This window comes from Diabrotica virgifera, chromosome 5 (genome assembly GCF_917563875.1).
Source record: "Diabrotica virgifera virgifera chromosome 5, PGI_DIABVI_V3a".
Taxonomy (NCBI): domain Eukaryota; kingdom Metazoa; phylum Arthropoda; class Insecta; order Coleoptera; family Chrysomelidae; genus Diabrotica; species Diabrotica virgifera.
The window spans coordinates 4,540,020-4,563,610 of NC_065447.1; the positions used below are offsets into that span (position 1 = coordinate 4,540,020).

Sequence of the window (23,591 nt, forward strand, 5' to 3'; positions counted from 1 at the left end):
AACTAAACGTAACACCTAAATTTTATTACTGTATATTTTCAGTCTATTCATTTTCGTTATACAATTTAAACAAAAACACGAGTTTTCCTCCTTTTTCTATGCCTAATCTGTTTCTAATATCCGAGTGTACAAGACCAAAAGAGCTAAATACGCGTTCTACTGAAGCTGAAGAAGCAGTTGCACACAAGAACTGTTTTATTATTGGCAACTGTTTCAAGATTTCCGGCTCATCTTTTTGTGATAACCACCATTGTAGTCCGTTTACATTTTTTATTACTTCGTCCGAAAACATAACTTGCTTAAATGGAGCACTGCGGGCATTTAACTTTATTACTAAAGGTAACAGTCCAGTGTTTTCATATAACTCGTTAATTGTTTCTAAAGCTATATTCTTTTCTTCTGGTGTTAACTGGTATTTTGTTTTTTGTGGATTCAACATATACGCTATAAAATGATATGGCGTTAGTGCTTGCTTATATCGATTATTAAATTGTTGTGTTTTTTGTAATGGTAATTCCACAGATTCATCAAAGATATATTGTACATGTTTCCACTGCTCTACAGCATCTGCGATAGTAGCATTTTTCCTCTGCACAGTATCAAGAGCAACTGATATAGAATGATGTTTATTAAGAAAATACTTATTAATTATTAACAACGAATCACGTCCTTAAATTTTTTGCAATTATTTTGACTCACCCTGTATATACTATGATAATTAATATTAATTTATTTACCTGTATTCCTCTCTTGATAATTACAAACATCGTGGTGTGCTTTAAGTCTTTGGACTAACCCTTGAATATCTTTCCTGCACTTTCTACAAATAGCCCTACACCCCAATTTATTTGGATTTGTTGTCTTAATATAGAACTGCCATATTGGGTCCTCTTTTCTTCCACTCATTTTACTTTATTTTTATTTATATGTTTTCACTTCACTTAACTTAACTAACTAGCGAAATGCGTGAAATTGTTGGGCAACGTCAATTTATAGGTTGAGAAGGAAAACAAGCCTGGACAGGAATATTCTTGCAAAAAGCACAACAAACGCGTTCGTGTTCGTGCCTCGCCTCACTCGGCACTGTATAGCGAGTGTATAGGACAGAAGGAAAACAAATCGCGACAAGAATTTTCTCGCAAGAAGCGCGACAAATGCGTTGTCACAAGTTTTTGAGCCGCAAATTGTATTATAATTTTTAGACATACATTAAAATAATTAACAATAATTTCAAAGAATCAAAATGTTCAAATTTTATATTCAAATTTAAAAAATCAAATAAATCGTGATTTTTTTAAAAAAATCAATGGTTTTTGATTTTTTTTAATAAAAATCAGATTTTGTCCCACCCTGCCAATCACTGTAGAAATAAATATACCTTCCAAATGAAGTAAGAATATAATTAATAATCGTTAATAATGCAATAATAACGTTATTACGCAAAAGTTGGTTTTCAAAATAACTCTAGAATTATTAATCTATAGAAATAACCTCAAAAAACAGAAAACAAATTTTAAGCAAAGGCTTAAACCAACTCCGCGCGAGCTTAAAATTATTTGGTTTAAGCATATGCTTAAGCCTCAAATTGAAGTGGAAATACAGGCATCTAAGTTTAAGCTCAGGCTTAAAGTAAGCTTTGGCTTAAGTGCGGTTGGAAATACCGGCCCCTAATGTAAAACATAATAGTTCTAGTTCAAAGTCTGTAAGGACAGCCAATAACTTATCTCCGAACATTGACTTCAATGTAAGTCAAAGACGCTTTTATGTGCTTTATTAAGGATTTGGCGCTTAGGGTAGAACACTAATTTATAAATTTATAAGTATATTTATAGGGAGCTAGGTGATTTAGTGTAAGTGTCCAAATAATTGATGATATGTTATCATTGTCTGTGATATGTTACCATTTTGTGATTTTAATTAAGTGAGTTTACATATTTTTATAATTTATTTTGAGATTTAATGTACATTTTAGCTCTTAAATTACTTTGTAATAATGGGTAAGGCCCGTAAATAAATAAATTAATTAATAAATAAATAAATAACCTACAGATTCACGGAACTCAAAACAAAAATGAAGATCCTAAAGAAGTTCTAATGGAAATTGCTGATGATCTTTTATTGTGTAATTTTAATAGTAAAGATGTGTCAGACTTCTTCAAACAAGAAACCAAGAATGGAGTAATAATTGTTGCAAAGATGAGATCACGTGATATAAAAACTATGTTTATCAAAGCATTAAAAAGTCGCAAAATGGAATAATATGCAGAGTTGCAACAAAAACACTACTTCAAAGATCTATATAAACGAGCAGCTCACCTTTACAAACAGAAACTTATTTAACTTGGCAAAAAAGGAAAGGAAATACAAATACTGTTGAGACAAAAAAAAAATGGTAGGGTATATGTAGGAAAAACTGATGATTCTGGGCCAATTTACATCCACAATGAGGATATTTTCAAAAATCTCTAATATTATTGTGCGAACATTACAGTAAAATGGAAAATATGTTAGTAAAATGGATAATGATTGTAAATCATTATATATAATAAAACTAAGTTGATAAAATGTGTGTGCCGATAAAACTTAAAAAGGATTCCCGATACGATAAAGGGACTTATATAGTGCAATAGCCCTTTATCCCCCCTCGAACAAGTAAGTTCCCGTTTTAACTTAAAGGGCGTATTTTTAAAGATATAAGGGCTTTTCCTAGCAAGCTTGGCTAGCCCTAGACCTGGCTCCTCCACCAAATTTTTAAATATTCCCAATTTCGCCCCTTCGCCAAACTTTTAAATATTCCGGTATTAACATTATTATCATTATTATATATAATAAAACTAAGTTGATAAAATGTGTGTGCCGATAAAACTTAAAAAGGATTCCCGATACGATAAAGGGACTTTATCGTAGCCCTTTATCCCCCCTCGAACAAGTAAGTTCCCGTTTTAACTTAAAGGGCGTATTTTTAAAGATATAAGGGCTTCTCCAATTCCTCAACTTGAAAATTAAGTGAAGTAGTGGCGCCATCTGTTGTCGAGTAGTTGAACTCCATTCAGAACAACGATTATTTGAGTTGCGTTTCGAATGGCGCTGCGGGCAATTACAGCATGTGTAGCAATGACGCGAAATTTGAAATTCCAATTCGACAAAATTTATCCAAATTTTGTTCAGAACTATACCAACGTAGAGTGGTTATTTCAAAGAGTAATTTTGGCTACTAAAAATAATGTTGTTGACGATATCAATTTTAATATTCTAAAGAAAATACCTGGTGAAGAGAGAATATATAAATCGATGGACACGATGGTATCCAGCGAGGAAAGTGTCAACTTCCCCACAGAATTTCTGAACTTTTTACAAGTACCAGGAATGCCATTACACTGCCTTCGTCTGAAAATTGGATCTCCAATCATACTACTGAGAAATCTCAGCTCTCCAAAACTATGTAATGGAACGAGGATGATCGTAAAACAGCTATCGAATAATATTATTGAAGCTGAACTTATTTCTGGAAAGAACAAAGGACAAACAGTATTTATACCTAGAATACCACTGATCTCTTCTGAATTGCCATTTCAATTTAAAAGATTGCAATTTCCAATTAAATTAGCTTTTAGTTTTACAATTAACAAAGCGCAAGGACAAACTTTAAAATATTGTGGCATTAACCTCAAAGAACCCTGCTTCTCTCACGGTCAGCTATATGTAGCTTGCTCAAGGGTAGGAAATCCGAAAAATCTATATATATATATATATATATATATATATATATATATATATATATATATATTTATTTTTAGCATCTTATGACGTCCCCCCATGTTAAACCGTAGTCTCTCGTGGCTTCCAGGTCTTCGTGAACTCCAATATACGGTTGCCACGAGGACTTTCCCTAAAATGTATCGCAAATGAAAGGTACCACTTCCTACAATGCTTACACAAAATATTGGCCGGACGTCCTCAGTCACGTTATCTGTATAATAATATACACATTACTTGGAGCAATTGCCGTCAGGCGCGCCATGTTCGCTTGCTGTATATCTAAAATCACTTTAACGGTTTTGATGGCATCCAAATATATATTTATTCAGTTTGCGGTTGTAGTGGTCTCCGTATATTTGAGTTTATGTCCTCATGGCTTCCACTGCGCTGTTGTCACCTCAAATGTTGGAATTTAGACTTCGGATATTTTTATAATTGATTATTGTAGTATGTTGAAAAAAATATTGTTGTGATATATTAATGATATTTTTTTGTATAATTAACAATGTATTTTTTTTTCACTGCAAAAATAAAAAATTAAAAAGTATGTTCATTAAAATTGATGAATTTATCATAACCAGTTGCCAAATCTGCTGGTCTAATTGCTCAATTGTAACATATTATAGAAGTGTTAAAATTGAATTCTTAATTTTTTATTACAAAACTTTTACCTCGACAGCGTAGGGTACAAGAGGACGGCTTAAGTAAAGTAAGTACAAAATTTTTAATAATATAATTTGTTCAACTAATAGGTGCAAAGGTGTCTGGAAAATAATAAAAATGTTTAAAACATTGCTTACTTATTTCATACACTCAATGTATTTTTTTATGTAAGGATATAGAAAATAATATTTTGAAAAATATTTAAAATATAGTAGTAAGTCTTAAATTTCACATTACATAAAGTAGTTAAGTCTGCTAGTCTACAAAATTAAAAACAAATAGAATACATACTTAAAAAAAATTAAAGCACTCATGCCATACCAAACGAACTACATTCTTACATATTTTAAAAAGAAAAATCTTTAATTTTGCCCAACCCGACTAAACTATCGGCAGGTAAAAAGTCTGCAGTATGCGGGGGCCCTACTGTTGAAATAGATTAGAAAATTAAAATAAACTTATCTACCATTATGAAATTCTAATTTGACACAAAAACTGTATCCTGGATTAAGAACAAGTGTGTAGAATACTCTCGTGAATTAAGAAGCGTTTCTACTGTAGGGTGACCATGTCATAAATTTGAAAAAAACGGGACACATCCAAGCAGCAGTAGCGCACCTATAATTTTTCTCTGGGGGGAAGGGGGTTGGCTTGGGCGTTGAAATTTTTTTCTATATTTTGTGAAAGACAAGTTACATTTTCCTGCTATTATTTATATATTTTTCATATGCCCTGGGGGAAAGGGGGTTTAACTCCCAAACCCCCCCCCTGGGTGCGCTACTGCCAAGAGGGGTTTGGAGCGATAATACACAAACAGGGATTGAAACACCGTCTTTTAGCTAATTTGGAACCTATAAATCCTTTTCAATTTTAAATGTGTAATTTACGTACGATCAAGACTGCGAAATGCAGAAAACTAAAAAACTAAAAAACTACGCTAGAATGACGTGGATAAACAACCAATCCGTCAAAACAAAACAGGGAAGAATAAAAAATAGCGAGAAACACAGCAAACTCAACAAATAAAAAGAAGAAAAATGACGGGTTTCGCTGGAGGACATTAAAAAAGACAGAAAACCATCAAATATAACAATTTTACAAAAAAGTCAGATAAAAAAATACGTCCAGCATTAAAACAAGAGTACTAAAAAACAAAAAAAAAAGAGAAACCCTGTTTAAAGACAAACAGATCAGCAGAATATGAGAAGAATATTACGAAAAAATGCTATTCGGTATGAAGGAAACAGATGAAGAAGAACAAGATAACAACGAAGTAGAAATTTTCACAGAAGAAAACGTACAAAAACAAATATTAAAAACATAGAAAACGGAAAAGCAGCAGAAGAAAATGAAATAACAGTGGAAAAAAATACAGAGGAAGAGAATTACATAAGGAAATAAACCAGCTAATACAACAAAAAATATGAACAAAACAGACTACCAGCCGATTGGAACGCAGATATTATAGTAGGTACCTATATACAGTAAAACCCCGCAAATCCTAACTAATTGGGGGGACAGCCTGTTCGGATTCCGAAAAGGTCGGATTATCCGAAAGTTAGCCTAACTAATAATTGAAAGTTTACTTTGTCGTTGATTTTGAGTCGCTGTGCCTGTCTCTCTCCCTCTTCCACCCATCTCAGATTGATGTCACTGATGCAGAGCCAGTGTCATCATTTGTGCTTAGTCGTTAACTCCATGACTTGATTTCTAATTTGAATAAGCTCCATTTTCCCCGTTCCCCTATACAAGATGGATCAGAAAACTAAGAAGAAAGTGTAATTACAGAATGGATTGAAGCTGACGATAAAGGGAGCGAAGAATTTACGGATGAATACATTGTAGACTTGGTTCAACCTCAAGGCAACCCTAATGACTAATGAAGATGAAGAAAGCGAGGAAGAAGTTTCCCTGTCATATTGAGTGTCACACGCAGATGCCACTAAAGCTCTGGGTGTGGCTCTACGTTACGTGGAGCATAACTCTGCTGCATTACCAGTAGATGTAATGTTTATGTGTAAATAGAATTGGAATTAAACAATGGTTTAGAATTCACCTGTATAAGTTGCAAGTTGGGAGGGTCAGGTAGTAAAAAAGTTACGAATTGGCCGGTGTACATTTTGATTTGAAAAAGTTTGTCATTAAGAGTTACGAGTTGGCGCGTGTCCATTGGAAGAAGGAGAATGTCACGGTTAAATAATTTAAGGGACTGGTTTAGATGCAGTTCTATAGAACTCTTTAGAGCAGAGGTGGATAGATTAAAGAGAGTGATGATGATATCCAACCTCCGATTAGGAGACGGCACTTGAAGAAGAAGAAGATATTAGATTTTACTTATTATGCCGCCCCCTTGTGATGCCGCCTGATGCGGCTGCCTCACCGCATCATAGAACGGCACGGCCCTGAAAATTACAGTCTTTAAGTCGCTACAGGTAAAAATAAGTAATTAAATATCTTATATCAGATAGAGTATTCATTTTTAGTAGATGAACAAAGGTTTAAAATGGCAGTTTTTGAATTTTGGTACGATTATTTGTTGCTTCGGAAGTTGCAAAAATAAACTTTTGCAAAACTAAACTTAAGACTGATATTACATGAAACATTGGGTCAAACAGTCCATGTTCAGTCCAGATATACAATTAGTTTACATTTTATTCAATTTGTTTAATAAAAAATCCTTTTCTTTGCAATGATAAAGCATGCTTTTCTTCATAAAATAATACTGATACAGCAATTTTGTGGAAACTACATGAAAGAAGAATACTTATGTTTTCAAAGTTTTTAAAAAAATAATAAAAACTCATTTTTATCATTCCGAAAATATTTTAGTAAAGTAGAGTCATTTTTGGCTTATAAACAATTTGAATAACTTTGTTAGTATTGACTGCAAACTAAATTAATCGACTAAGGGATGGAAAAAACCTACCGGTTATAACCTAAACCCAGTTTTTTTAATTCGAAACAACCGGTTTTACCGGTTGTTTTTTTGTCCCGGTTATAACCGGTTTTTTTCTTTTTAAAGTAATAACCATTGAAAAACCAAATAAGTTGCCTGTGGAAAAAAATTAATTTAGAGAAAAATGAAGAAATCTCTATATATTTTCGATCTTAATCATATAATATTATAAATAATAAATGCGAAGTAATTAACCCAAACAACCATAATTCAACTTTTATTTACTAATAGAGAACTGGACGAAAGTGTCACATCAGCTTTTATGAAACAATTTTGAGAATAGTTATTTAGATTAATAAATATTTCGAAGACTGGTGAAATGGTGCATGTGATGATAATATTTACTAAAGTATGTGATCTGCTTGAAATCGATATTCCAACCATCATCAGCTAAAAAATTGTTTATACTTGAGTACTTGAGACTCTTGTATAATGTGAATACCGAAATACGATTAGGAATCTCCATTATGTAATTTTTAAACAATAAATAATTCTTACGAAATAAATGGTAGGTATTATACAAACGTATTAAAAAATATTACCTACTGAAATTTTTTGATGGCAATAGAGAAGTAAATACTGAATTGGTTTATCGAATTTATTTTGTAAAATACCTATAAGTCATTTGGACATTTTTTAAAACTTGATAGATCCAAGGGACATTTTGATAGATCGATAGGATCATCACTTTTGGGAATATCCCAATTATTGACAACGCAATATACGCCGACGCCGTCTACAACGAGCGACGAATCAGAGATTGGGGTACTCTGGCCCATTTTTAGGGTAACTTGAAAGCGCCTGGGAAAATTTTTATAGGTTGAATTGGTTGGGGCATTTTTCGGGAGGAAAATTGAGCAAACTAAAGTGCAATATAAATGTAACATTATAACTTATTGAGTATTTGCTTTTGATTAAAAAAAAACGAAAACCTGTTTTTGGAACAACCGATTTTTTGACCGGTTATAACCGCCAGGTTAAACCGTAAGTTAAAAAAACCGGTATAACCAAAAACCGGTTTTTTGTTCAACAAGCGCCATCCCTAGATTTAGGATTTAAAAAGCTGGTACTTTTACATTATTATTATATTATCGGTTTATAACGTTCTTCGTCTTCCGATACCCGTTCGCCATTCCTCTCTGTCCGTACATTGATCTACTTGCAGACCTCTTTCATCCATGGCTTTGTTTATTCCTGCCTGCCAACTTTTCCTCGGTCTACCTCATCTTCTTCTATCTTGCAGTTTCCATTTTTGCCCTTGTTTTGGGATTATGTCTTCATGCATTCTTTATACGTGACCAAACCATCGTAGTTGTATTTCGTTGGTTTCGTCATTTATTGTATGTGTGACCTTCATTATTTCTCGTATCCGTTCATTGGTGACATGTTCTCTTCTTGATCTTCCTGCAGCCCTTCTCCAGAAATCCATTTCGGTGACCTCTAACACTCGTTTTGATTTTTCCTTCATATGCCATACTTCGCAGCTGTATGTTATAACGCTTTTCACTACGGCGTTTTAGATCTTTTTCTTGTTTTGGTTGTTTACCTGCTTGTCCCAGAGTACTGAGTTTAGGAGCCTAATTGCTTTCCTGCCCTGAGTGTTTCGTTCTTTAACGGCTCCGTCTAGTGTTCCATCATTCGTGATTTTCATATTCATACCCAGGTATTTATATTCGTTACATTTACTGATTGTTTCTCCTCCTTCTATAGTCGAGGAAATGAAGCATTTTGACTCGCAATTTTTTCGTCCAGCATGGATTTACTTGAAATTTTCACAGAAGGTAGGGCGTAGGGAATAGGCCAAGGATCATTTTCTATATCATGCCGCTGTACGCTAAAAGCTTGGGGTGGTTGCCACCCCATCTCGGGGACGGGAAATTTTTATTGCATTTTAACCATGTAAATCGATGTAAAAAGTAATTCTAAGAAAGAAATGTTTTTTACATTTTCTTCGTAAAACTAATATTTTTCGAGTTATTCGCGCTTGAAAGTAACAGTTTTTCGACGAAAAAATCGACTTTTTTAGAGGGTTTTTTGAGAATACCTCGAAAAATATGCATTTTATCAAAAAATACTGTAGATATGAAAAATTTATCTTTTAGTAACACAAATTGCCCCTGTAATTATCACATTGTTTTCGATGTGTACTTTTACATAAATGTTAACAAAAAACTTTTACCTTGATTAATTACGGTCAAAGTTAGGCACTTTTTTTATTTAATTTACAGCTAGTTTCTTTATAACAATTAAGAAACCTAACTAGCGCTATTTTAAAGTTCAAGGTATGTATATAGTTTATGTGTAAAAGTTTGAGTAAACTTGAACAGAGTTGTTAATATATCTTTAAAAATGACGTCCTAACGAAATCGACTCGTGCTCTGTGGAGCGGAATTATTAAAATCCGTGCACTCAAAAAATGAAATTAACTTTTCAAAGATATGTTGCGCTTAATATCTCCGGAGTTTGTTGATGGACTTTGATCATTATTTTTTTAATTTATATATACCTGTAGTTTTGTAGAGTATGTTATGTACACATATACCCACCTAACAATACAAAATGTTATGTATACATATACAAGTATATGTATATATATATAATTTCATAAAAATCGTTCAAGCGGTATCGGAGGATTATGGCAACTAACATTACGACAGGAGAATTTTATAGATGTAAATAAATAGATAACTATTAAAAAATAGGGGTTGGTGGTAGAAAGGTGAAAATTAAGGGTTGTATATATTTTTAATGGTACATAATATAAAATGAAGGTAGACAATTTTCTCCAAAACAATAAAAAAGTGGCAGGGGGCAACCCCCCTTATAACGTATGGGTGTAAATAATAGATTACCACCTATTTTCAGTCCTACAGAATATACGTGTAAAATTTCATAAAAATCGGTCAAGCCGTTTCGGAGGAATATGATAACTAACACTGTTACAGGAGAATTTTATGTACATAGAAGTAACTGTGAATTAAATAAGTAATAAAAGTGGCTAACTTTGCTCGTAATTAACCTAGGCGAAAATTTTTTTTTGAAAATTCGTGTAAAAATATCAGCTTTTCAAATCCCAACGCAGATTTAGTCAATATGTTAATATGGTTATTAAAATTGTTTAGAAGCCAAAAATGATTCTACTTTCGTAAAATGTTTTCAGAATGCTAAAAATGGACCCTTATTTTTTAAATAAGTTAAAAATATAAGTATTCTTCTTTCCTGTGGTTTCCACAGAATTGCTGTATTATTATAATTTTCTGAACAATAACATTGCAAAAAAGCTCTTTGTGATAAACAAATCGAATAAAATTTAAACTAATTGACAAATCGTCTTCAAATTTATTGTGCATTATGGACTGTTTGACTCAACATTTCATGCAATATCAAAGTCTTAATTTCATTTTTATAACAATTTTTTTATAAGTTATAACAATTTTTTTATTTTCGAAATTTAGTTTTATTTTGCAATTTCCGAAGTAACAAATAATCGGATCAACATTTAAAAAATTTTAAACCTTTGCTTATCTACTAAAAGGTGAATAATCTAAATAAGATATTTAATTACCTTATTTTTACCTGTAGCGATTTAAACGAAAAACTGTCATATTTGACCCTTATTTGTTAATTACTAAAATTCTCGTCCGAACTGTGACGGGCATTGTTGTATTTATAATGTAATAGGTATAACTCCAAAAAACCCATTTGCAACCTGGCTGGTCAAGTGTCCCGACAAAAACCTTATTTTTCTGGACTATTGCAACTAAGAGAAGAAAGAAAGAAACTTAAAAAAAATGTTACAAAAAGAAGCAACCGAAGAAGGAAAAAGCAGTAGAAAGGAAATACAAAGAAAAAATATAGCGGTTAAAAAGCAAGCCAGGAAAGACAAAAGATACTATGTATATGATATGGTAAAAATGTCAGAAAAAGCTGCGCAAGAAAACGACCTGAAGATACAGTACAATATCATCCGAAATTTGACAGGGAAAACACTAAACAGTAATAAACAAATCAAAGATAAACAAGGAAATATAATTCAGATATAGACGAAGATAACGTAATACAGGAAATAAACATTAGAACAATTGAAATTACGAAAGAAGAAATACAAAACACACTGAATCAACTAAAAAAATGGCAAAGCCGCTGAAAGCGACAACCTACCGATAAATTTAATAAAGGCGGGCGCAAACAAATTAGTAGAAATGTTGCACAAACTCAAGATATGGGCCGACCAGGAGCTCCCACAGAAATGGAACGAGGGTGTAACCATTAAGACACCAAAAAAGGGCGATTTAAATAAATGCGAGAATTGGCGAGCAATAACACTGCTAAGTGCCACATTCAAAATAATGTCAAATATCATATTGGATAGACTGAAGCCAGAAATAGACAAGAAACTAAGACTAAGAAGCAACCAAGAAGGCTTTCGCGCAAAACGCTCCACTATCGACCACATTTCTACTCTATCAGCACCTCTGTATCTTGTACCTGTACCGCTGTATCTCCTGTACTCTATAATTATCTTGGAACAAGCTAGTGAATGACAAAAAAAATATAAACATAATGTTTACTTTGACTTTGACTTTGAAAAGGCATTCGATAGTATAAACAGAGAACAAATGTGGAAGATTCTAAAACTATATAGACTACCGATAAAATACATCAACTTAATCAGACTATTTGACAAGAAATATACAGCCAGACTAGAACATGCGGGAAAAATGTTAGTAGATGTAGTTATACAAAGCGGAGTTAAGCAAGGATGTGTGCTATCCCCGACATTATTTCTAATAATAACGGACTGGATCATGCAGAAAGTAAGCAATAATAAAACAGGTATTAGATTGAAATTGCATGACTAGTTGGAGGATTTGTAGTTCCCAGATGACATTTTTCCCCTAACCGAACATAGCAGCCATAAGCAAAAGAAGCTTGCAAAATACTCCAGGGTAATGGGCCTGAAGATAAAGACAAAAAAAACAAAACTTAAAAAACAGCAACCAAGAAACTAAAATTAAAATACAAGGAAGACAAATACAGGAGGTAGATAACTTTACATATTATCTGGGATCAACCATGGAAAAAAAGGCGCTAGTAGATCAGATGTAGAAAAAAGGATAGTAAAGGCACAATATGCACTCATTATATATTCATAATGCATTAAGGAAAATCTTGAACACACGCGATATATCAGAATTAACCAAAATCAAAATATTTACAGGAAGAGACAGGAAGAAACAACTAGCAAAACATTAAAAACCTTTATAAATAAATCGTTGAGGAAAATCCTAAAAATATACTGGCCAGATAAAATAAAAAACATAGATCTACGGAGAAGAACAAAACAAGAGAAAATAACAGTCACGATTAAAAATAGGAAATGGAAATGAATTACACGGACTCTGAGGAAGGATCGAAATAATATAACCAAACAAGCACTCGAATACCAACCAGACGAAAGAAGAAGAAGAGGAAGACCTGATAATAGCTGGAGAAGAACTGTAATAAGAGATCATGAAAGAATTGGCCTGAGATGGAGAGAAGTCAAACAGAGAGCGAGAAACAGAGAGCAATGGAAAATACTTGTATAGCAAATTTCGAAAGAATAAAACAGATAAGGATGCGCTGGGAAGGGATTACAGGAAGAGAGAGAGAGAGAGAGAGAGAGAGAGAGAGAGAGAGAGAGAGAGAGAGAGAGAGAGAGAGAGAGAGAGAGAGAAACAGTACCGATTATTATCAAAATAAAATTTAATAATATACCTAACCTAACTTATCGAAAGGCTCATCAAACAATTATTAACTTTAAAAAATAAAAATTTGTCAAGGGTATATAGTGGTATTGTTAAGTATATTACAATATAACTTATTCCATCGAAATCTTCCGAAATCCATAATCTTCTTCCATCGAAATAAAATAGAAAATCTAAAAGTTTAGAAAATACATCATTCATAACTACACACAAGAAATAAGTTTTTCTAACCTGATTTAAGAGTATAAAAAAACGAAAACAAACAATTTACAGCAAATCCTTATCGTATATCCGAGCAAAACCACCTAATTGGCAAAAGTTATAAATAGAATTTGTCTGGGTTCTACAACTAAATTTGCACTTAAAGACGACCAAGGTTAAATATTTTACTTGATATTATAAGTACGTTGTTGCCAGTATAACGGATGCCAAAGCGAGCGCTAACTGTATGAAATTATTCTTGTTAATATACACGCTGTATATTGATCGGAAGTCACGAAGAGTCAAAACTATACAGAAGCCACGAGGGACGCAAATACAATATATATATATATATATATATATATATATATATATATATATATATATATATATATATATATATATATATATATATATATATATACTCCAGACAATAAAATGAAAAACGTTGTTTATAAGCAAATAGTGTAAAAAATGAGCGAATGTTTTCAATAAATTTTTTTACTATTACGTCATAGTTTATTTTTTTATTGCAACTACCGCGTAATCTCATATCAACTCCCGGGCGAAGCCGGGTATTATAGCTAGTTGCAAATAAAAGGCCATAGCGGGATAAGATGGTCAAAAATGCCCCCGCACCGATCAGCCCCGCTACTTGTGTTTTCGATAAAGGATATAAAATTATGCCCTTATGCAAATTTTTAGCTTCCCAGAGGTCCTAAAACATTTTAAATCGAGAAAAGAAGAATTCTTAGGTTTTATTTTTTTGTGAGCGCAATTTTACTTTAAAAAATCTGAAAAAATTTAAGAGGTTTTATCTTTTGGATACAAAACAACCTGATTTTTTTCAGATTTTTGTAATAAAAAATGAGCCCAGGAAAAAATTTTGAAATTTTCAAAAAAATTTTAGGTTATGATAATATGATTTGGCCAACTTTTAAATAGTATTTTTTTGTGTACATTTTGCCGTTCTTTCGAATGGCAGAGGCAGAATTTTTAATATCTGAGCGGAAAGAACGAAAAAATCGAAAAAACCGTTTTTGGCTGTCACGAGATGCATCTCGGGACAGCCAATTTTAGAATTTAGGATCCTGACTACAACAACTGAAAACATACTAAAAGTGTGAATTTTGTCATAAAATTTGGTATGTGGGGTTTTAATAATATTTGGAACAACTTTTCCAAATAACTTTACTCGATATCTCTAACGCGAAGCAAATCGAATCGCATATCGAAAATTCACCCTGTTTGTAATAGGCCGCGTTTAAAACAAGTTTAGTTGACTATTTTAAAAATTGTGAACCATCACCCTGTATGACTGTGCAAAATTTCAAATCTGTATATATATTTTGATAGCCGAAACATAGGGGTGTCTTCATATTAAATGCGACACACAGTATCTTATCAATTTGATAATTTATTGCAACTAATATAGTCGTATTTTTTATTGATTAAAAATATAAAATCAAAATACATACTGACTAATTCACTAATTTTATCATAAAAAATTCAAATTTATTGCATTGAAGTATTGAACCAATTAATGCGTAATAATACAATATAATATACAGAGTGAGTTTCATGTATGGAAACCCTCAATTATCTCGGAAATAGCTTGCACGATTTTTATATATTGTGGTGGGTAGGGGTTTTCTAATGTGGCCGGTATTATAGTAATACTTACATTGTTGTCAGATCTTCCGTTTTTCTGAATATCTAATTAACTTTCTTATTTCAAATGGAACACCCTGTATATTTTTTGCGTTTTGAAGTCCTTAAGAAATACTGATTATTTTCCATGTTATATTCCCTATACCTAAAGGCCATAATTTCGGAGTTATTGCTACATTTATTTAAAAAAACTTTTTAAATTATAAAAATCAATTTTTTCGGCCTGCGTACATTATTTTAGGTTCTTTGGACCATTGGGAACAAAAAAGTTCTTTTGTAATTTTTCTCTAAAGTTAATCGTTTTCGAGTTATAAATAATTTAAAACTGAAAAGAAATCGAATAATGACAATTTTCAAGGTAAAAAACACAAATCAAAAATATTATTTTTGAAACTGCGAAGTATAGAAATTCAAGCTAAAGCCTTATTTTATCATTTAACAATAAGTAATTTGAGCTTGTTTCATTCTAAAATATTGTTTTTTAGTTGTCAATGCTTTAGAATAAAACGTACCAAAAAATTTTATATCGAGCTCCTGGAAGAAGGTTTTAGCTTGAATTTGGGTACACCGCAGTTTCAAAAATAATATTTTTTATTTTTGTTTTTGAACCTTGAAAATCGTCATTATTCGATTTTTTCAGTTTTAGATTGTTTATAACTCGAAAACGATTAACTTTAGAGAAAAATTACAAAAGACCTTTTTTGTTCCCAATGATCCAAAGAACATAAAATAAAGCCTACACGGGCCTAAAAAATTGATATTTATAATTTCTTTAATTTTTTTTAAATCAATGTAGCAATAACTCCGAAACTATGGCATTTAGGTATAGGGAATATAACATACAAAATAATCAGTATATCTTAAGGACTTCGAAACGCAAAATATATACAGGGTGCTCCAATTGAAATAAGAAAGTTCATTAGATTTCCAGAAAAACGGAAAATCTGACAACAATGTAATTATCACTGTAATATTGGCTGCATTAGAAAACCCCTACCCACCAAAACCTATGAAAAACGTGCAAGTCGTTTCCGAGATACTTCAGGGTTTCTATACATAAAACTCACTGTATTATTATAATAATTATAATAATATTATAGGCATTATATTATACGCATTATATAATATTATATAATATTATACGCATTAATTGGTTCAATATTTCAATGCAATCAATTTGAACTTTTCATGATAAAATTAGTGAATTAGTCAGTATTTTCATTGTACCTATATTTTGAATTTGTAAAAAATACGGCTATATTAGTTGCAATAAATTATCGAATGGATAAGATACGGTGTGTCGCATTTAAGATGAAGACACCCCTATGTTTCGGCTATCAAAATATATACAGATTTGAGATTTTGCAGTCATAGAGGTTGATGGTTCACAATTTTTAAAATAGTCAACTGAACTTTAAATTTTAAACGCCGCCTACTGCGAATCCACAAACAGGGTGAATTTTCGATATGTGATTCGATTTGCTTCGCGTTAAGGGCGCTTTACAGCTTGCAATTCTACCTGCAAGACGCAAGAAAGTTGCCTAAAGGCATGCGCAGTATGTCGTCAGTTGATTATTGCATGCAACTTCTTGCAATTGCGCGATAATCGGTTTGGTGCCATTTTCTCTGCAAGTTTTCATGCAAGTCTAGGGGAATTTGATTTTTCCACAATATCAAATGTCATTGATGCGGATTCAGGAATACATACCGATCAGCTGTTTTCTGTCTGTGAAATATATCAACGATGGAAAAGAATGAATAATGAAATGGCACTTTCTAAGATTCTATAATTATTGTAAATTGTATATTAAGCTACGGAAGCTCTCTCCTCTAGATAAGTACCTTAGGATAATAATTAATTTGTGTTTCGCAGAAATAGTATCTCGATATATAGATTTCTTTGTGATTACTTGTTCAATTTTTCCCAAGAGTTTAATAAAATGTACATTCATTCCTAGAAAGTTAGAGTCATTTTCATCATCTACTTGGATAAATTTTTCTGTTAGAGATACATTATTATCCCTCTTCTTGTTCAACTATTAAGGTCTTACCCACCATCTCCGATCTCGGCGTGCTAAATCAGTGACTAAAAGGCTGGCTGCAGCAATAATAATACTTAAAGTTGCTGCTACCGGCTTTTTCCTTTTATATTTGGCTATTTCTGATAGTCTTGGCATTTCGAAATTTACCAAGTTAAATAAACATCAATAAAGTAATTAAAAAAAAAACAAAAGTTTATAGGTTAGGTTAAGGGTAAAACATTAATTGCATGCAAGCCGGGTTGCAAGCTGTAAAAGACCATGCAAAAGACTTGCATGAAAGTCTTGCATGCAAGAAATTGCAGCAAGTTTTCTTGCAAGCTGTAAAGCGGTCTTTAGAGATATCGAAAAAAAAAGTTATTTGGAAAAGTTGTTTCAAATATTATTATAACCCCACATACCAAATTTTATGACAAAATTCACACTTTTAGTATTTTTTCAGTTGTTGTAGTAAGGATCCTAAATCCTAAAACTGGCTGTCCCGAGATGCATCTCGTGACAGCCAAAAACGGTTTTTTCGATTTTTTCGTCTTTCCGCTCATATATTAAAAATTCTGCCTCTGTCATTCCAAAGAACGGTAAAAAGTACACAAAAAAATACTATTTGAAAGTTGGCCAAATCATACTATCATAACCTAAAATTTTTTTGAAAATTTCAAAAATTTTGCTGGGCACATTTTTTATTACAAAAATTTGAAAAAAATCAGGTTGTTTTGTATTCAAAAGATACAACCTCTTGAATTTTTTCAGATTTTTTAAAGTAAAATTGCGCTCACAAAAAAATAAAACCTAAAAATTCTTCTTTTCACGATTTAAGACGTTTTAGGACCTCTGGGAAGCTGAAAATTTGCATGAGGGCATAATTTTATATCCTTTATCGAAAACATAAGTAGCGGGGCTGATCGGTGCGGGGGCATTTTTGACCATCTTATCCCGCCTTTAAACTGGATAAAGTACAGTGTGATAATAGTGATTAGTGATGTAATGAATATTCGTATTCGCTGTAGCTGACGCTTGAAGTGTTCTGTATTTACTGTATAACTATTGAAAAACACTATAAATACTAATGTATTTATTGCTATAGTGACAAAATTGTATGTAGTGTACTACCCTGAAGACGAATGAGTACTGGTCTCTCCCCTCAGTCGGGGTGATCGCACGCATCCACGATGCGCTCTGACTCAAATTAAAATTGGGGGTGAGTGGCGCGTACATGCCCCCCGCCTTGAAATATATTTCAAATATGTCAACACGAATTATGCAAGTACATATACAACATGAATGAAGGAAATACATATAAATAAGATAAAATACATAAATGAGATAAAAAAAATGGTTATGAGAATAAAGCAAAGTGTTCAATATAAGTGAAAACTTAAATGTTCGGTAGTGAAAATAACGAAAGTCTTCAATATAAGTAAGCTTAAATGTTCGGTAGTGGTGAAATGTTCTTAACCGCGCGTTTGTATTCGCCGCGAGCTGTTTTCACTGACACTACGCGAATCACACCATCTTGTCCTGGATGAATGGCAGTCACACGGCCTAATGGCCAACACAGAGGTGGAAACCGCATGTCCTTGATTAAAACTAATTGTCCCATTTGTATGTTAGGTGAAGGGTCAGAAAACCATTTCTGACGTTGCTGCAACTCTCCCATGTATTCTTTGGACCAGCGATGCCATAGGTGCTGGTGCATCATCTGAAGATGTTGATAACGAGACAATCGGTTTGTAGATACGTCCGTCAGGTCTGGTTCAGGCAATGCAGTGAATGGTCTGCCGATGATAAAATGAGCTGGTGTAATGGGATTTAAATCATTGGGATTGGAGCTAAGAGGTGAGAGTGGTCGGGAATTTAATACTGACTCTACTTGAATTAAAAGTGTTTGAAATTCCTCAAAAGTGAGTATGTTGTTTTTCATTGTTCGGCGTAAATGCACTTTCATTCCTCAAAAGTGAGTATGTTGTTTTTCATTGTTCGGCGTAAATGCACTTTCATTGATTTTACGCCCGCCTCCCAAATTCCCCCGAAATGTGGAGAATTTGCCGGAATGAATTTCCAAACTATTTGATCGTTAGCGCAGAATGAAGCTAGCTCAGCCTCATTATTGAGTAAAAAATTTGAAATTGCATCCAACTCACTCTTGGCTCCTGTGAAATTAGTGTCATTATCCGAAAATAATTGCAAGGGCCGGCCTCTTCTAGCTATAAAGCGCTTGAGGCAGGCAATGAATGCTTCGGAAGTAAGACTTGTGGCTATCTCCAGATGAATAGCCTTGGTTGTAAGGCATATAAAGAGGCAAACCCAAGCCTTAAACGTCTTGCACCCCCGACCCTTCCTATCCTTTAGGAGAAAGGGCCCAGCGTAATCCACGCCAGTTGAATGGAAGGGAAACGTTTGAGTAACCCGCTCCTTGGGAAGATCACCCATTATAGGGGTTTGAAAAGAGGGTTTTGCCCTGAAACATGTTATGCAACTATGCACTGTTTTGCGAGCAATGTTGCGGCCGGAAATGGGCCAAAACCTGTCCCTAACAGAAGAAAGTAAATGGTTGGGACCTGAATGAAGAAGCCTTTTATGTTCATCAATGAAAAGTAATTTTGTAAAATGCGAATCTTTGGGAAGTAGAATAGGATGGCGTTTTTCGAATGACCATGAGGCATGCTTGAGTCTACCTCCAACTCGCAAAATACCCATGTCGTCCAAAAACGGCGAAAGAAACTTAAGAGTACCCTTTTTTATTGGGCATGATTCTCTCAACAATTTTATTTCTGAACTGAAATATTCAGCTTGAATTATCTCTGAAAGAATGTTCAACGCATTTGACAGTTCTTCACTGCTCAATGGCCCATGGCACTTATCGTTACCTGGTTTGAGGTTATGAATAAAACGTAAACAAAATGCCATAGAGCGATGAAGTCTTGAGAAATTTGAAAATCGTTCAATATCTATTATTGCAGTACCTCTTATTGTAGTTTGTAGCACTTGAGGGGTTTTTATTTCAGGAAGTTCTGTTTCCTTGAAAACGGAAGCAATGGGCCAATTCACTGAGGGAAGAGAAAGCCAGTCTGGACCATGCCACCATAAAGAAGATGCAAATAATGAAGTTGGAGTGACACCTCGTGACAATAGATCTGCAGGGTTCGAAGATGAATTGACGTGATACCAATTTTCACATGAAGTTTTGCTCTGAATTTCAGATATCCTGTTTGCAACAAATGTTTTTAGTGAAGAAGAGGATATGTTTATCCAGCCCAAGACTATTGTAGAATCCGTCCAATGAAATATGCCACTGAAAGATATGGTGAGCGCCCTCTGAATATGATGGGACAATTTGGCGGCTACAAGAGCACCGCACAATTCCAATCGAGGAATTGTAAGAGCCTTGATTGGACTCACCTTGGATTTGGCACAAAGTAGATGAACATGAACATTGCCTTGAATGTCAATTGTGCGAATGTATGCGCAGGCACCATAAGCCTTCTCACTTGCATCGCAAAAAGTGTGGAGTTCAGTTACAACAGGGTTGTTACATCTTATATGTCTAGGAATCGTAAAGGTATTAATATGATTGAGCTCATCACGAAGATTTACCCACACTGTGTGGATATATGCTGGGACGGACTCATCCCAAGATAACCGTTCCGTCCATAGTTTTTGAGGAAGAATTTTTGCTATTATGACACAAGGACTTAGTAAACCTAATGGATCAAAGATCTGTGAGACACTGGATAAAATTAGGCGTTTTGTAACGGTTTTGGAAGAGTTGCCTAATAAAACCTCTGAATTGTAGGTTAGGACATCTGACGAAGATGACCAAAATATGCCCAATGTTTTTGTATTTTCCTTGGAACCTAAGTTCAATGTGTGTAATTGCACATTGGAATCTGAAATATGTTTAAGGGCTTGAGGTTCGTTAGATATCCACTTCCGTAATTCAAAACAACCTTGTTTGAGGATTGAAGATACATCTTTGCAAATATTGGACAGGTCTGTTAATGAATCAGAGCCTGTGAGTAGATCGTCTACATAGAAGTCGTTTTGGATGACCTTGGAAGGGACTGGATATGAATTCATATTTTCTAAAGCCAATTGAAAAATGGATCTTATGGCTAGATATGACGCTGAAGATGTGCCATACGTAACCGTATTTAATTGAAATTCCAAAAGAGGATCTGAAGGTTTTTCTCTCCACAGAATTTGTTGAAGATTTCTTTGTGGAGGATGAATTGAAACTTGCCGATACATTTTGCATATATCAGCTGAAACGACATATGTATGTTGCCTGAAACGAAGTAAGATGTGAAAGAGATCATTTTGAATGGTTGGTCCTACCATTTGTATATCATTTAAGGACCAGCCTGAAGATGAAGAACAAGAACCATCGAATACAACCCGTAATTTGGTTGTAAGTGAATCTGCCTTTAATACGCCATGATGTGGCAAAAAGAACTGTGTTGTATTATTCGACGGGTCTACCTTGGACATGTGCCCTAACTCTTTATACTCTCATGAATGAAGTGTATAACTCTCGAAGCTGTGCATTCCGCTGAAGTTTACGTTCTAGACCATGAAACCTTTTAAGTGCAATAGATCTTGAGTCACCTAGTCTAGAAATAGGTTCTTTCAAGGGTATTGAGACCACGAATCGACCTTCGTTGTCTCTGTAGTGTGTAGAAGTAAACATATCTTCACAAGATTTCTCTTCTGGAGACTGAATTAAGTCAGAACACTTCTCTATTTCCCAAAAGCGAGCAAGCTGACTTTGTATGTTTAAGTTTTGTGAATAACTTGGAGAAGAACTGGATCGGTCTGAAAGGAGGGGCTTTGAAAGTGGACCACTAACTATCCAACCGAACTTAGTTTTATGAAGAAACGGACCTGAAGGTTTAAGACGAATCTGTCCTATGCATAATGCTTCCCAAAACAACTCAGCACCTATGAGAAGATCAATTTGTTTGGGAATGTGAAAATCAGGATCTGCTAATTTATGACATGTAGGTATCGAAAGAGATACTGGATCAATAGGAGCTTCGGGTACAACATCGCATATTTCTGGAGCTACCAAACAGACTAAAGGAGCAGTAAATGGAGTGTTTTTAGACACAATTTGAATTTGACAAACAGCCTGAATTTTGGATTCCACCTTGAATGCCCCTGAAATCGTAATATTTGTAGGCTTTCTTGGTACTTCAAGTTTATGGCATAAATGTGAACTAATGAAATTAGACTGGCTCCCTGGATCTAAAAGTGCTCTGCAATCATGACGATTTCCCTTTGAATCAACTACCTCTAACAAGACAGTGGATAGAAGTACCTGTTTTGAACTTAAATTAAATGTAAATAGAGACTGTTGCGTATTGGTGTTAGATGTAGAAGGTTCGGAAACGTGCAACAGAGAATGATGCTTAACAGTACAATTTTTGCAATGACCAAAGTTACAATTGTTTACTTGATGCCCCCGATTTAGACAGTTAACGCACAAATTGGATTTTTTGACTAAATCGGTTCGTTCAGGCACAGACAACCTTAGAAACTTTGTACATGTATAAATTTTGTGATTTGGAGCATCGCATGATGCACAAGTACGATTTGAGATGTGATAACTTCTCTGAACATGAGAATTAGATCTATTACTAGACTCTGCTGGTGGTTTAGAAGTTTGTCCCTTTACGTTTTGGCTTGAATTTGCCTCTGTAGGTTTTTCCTCCATTCTTTTGAGCATTTTTGCCTTTTGTTTCAAAAATGTGAGAAAAGCTTCCAACTTAGGAGTATCATTCATGAAATCCTTTGATTCCCATTCTCTAATCGTCACTGGATCAAGTTTAGTGAATACCAAATGTATAATTAAAGTATCCCATGATTCTGTAGGCTGTCCTAATGACTTTAAAGACCTTAAGTGCATCCTCACATGATCTACCAAGTGGCTTAAACTCTTTGAAGATTCCTTTTTTACAGGATGAATATCGAATAAGGCCTTGGTATGTACATGCAACAATGCCCTCCTGTCAGTATATTGGTCACACAATAAATCCCAAGCTATCGGAAAATTGTCATGTGTGACCTGGATATTGGCGATAACTTCAAATGCTTCACCCTTCAAAACTCTCTTTAGATAGTGAAATTTCTGTACATTACTAATGGAAAGGTTGCTATTTATCAAGCTATCAAAGCTATCGCGAAACTGGAGCCATTCACCTGCCTCTCCTGAATATATTGGCAGATTTAGGGCCGGTAATCGTACTTCTGATGAGCTAGGGAATCTGCTATTTCCCGGATTGGAAACCGAAGCTGAACCTACATTATCTGTACTATTTTCCTTGGCAAGAACTTGCGCTTTTGAAATAATTGAATAAAAGTCGTTTTCAAATGCCTTGCGCTTGTCATACTCGCCTTGTAAGTCTTCTTCTTTCACCGAGCATTCAATGCCTACCTGAAGCTCCGAAAATTCCGCGAGTAGGCTTTCAATATCCGAAAGTCTGTTTTTTAAGACTCTATCGTCTATTGAATCGATTTGTGTCATGCATTTTTCAACGTATATCTGAAAATTTG

At 33.8% G+C, this 23,591-nt stretch overlaps 1 protein-coding gene across 3 annotated transcripts in view; it reads right to left on the reverse strand.

Annotated features, from left to right (window-relative positions):
• Nucleotides 1-23,591, reverse strand: part of LOC126884913 (zinc finger protein 91-like) — a 79,543-nt gene that overhangs the window by 22,537 nt on the left and 33,415 nt on the right. The window contains exon 1 of one of the 3 annotated variants that reach the window (XM_050651249.1): nucleotides 738-1,175. The exons of the other annotated variants lie outside the window; for them this stretch is intronic. Within the exon in view, the coding sequence (XP_050507206.1) occupies nucleotides 738-906 (169 nt within the window). The 5' untranslated portion in view covers nucleotides 907-1,175. Of the gene's footprint in view, nucleotides 1-737; nucleotides 1,176-23,591 lie in introns of those variants that run through there. 3 annotated transcript variants of the gene reach the window in all.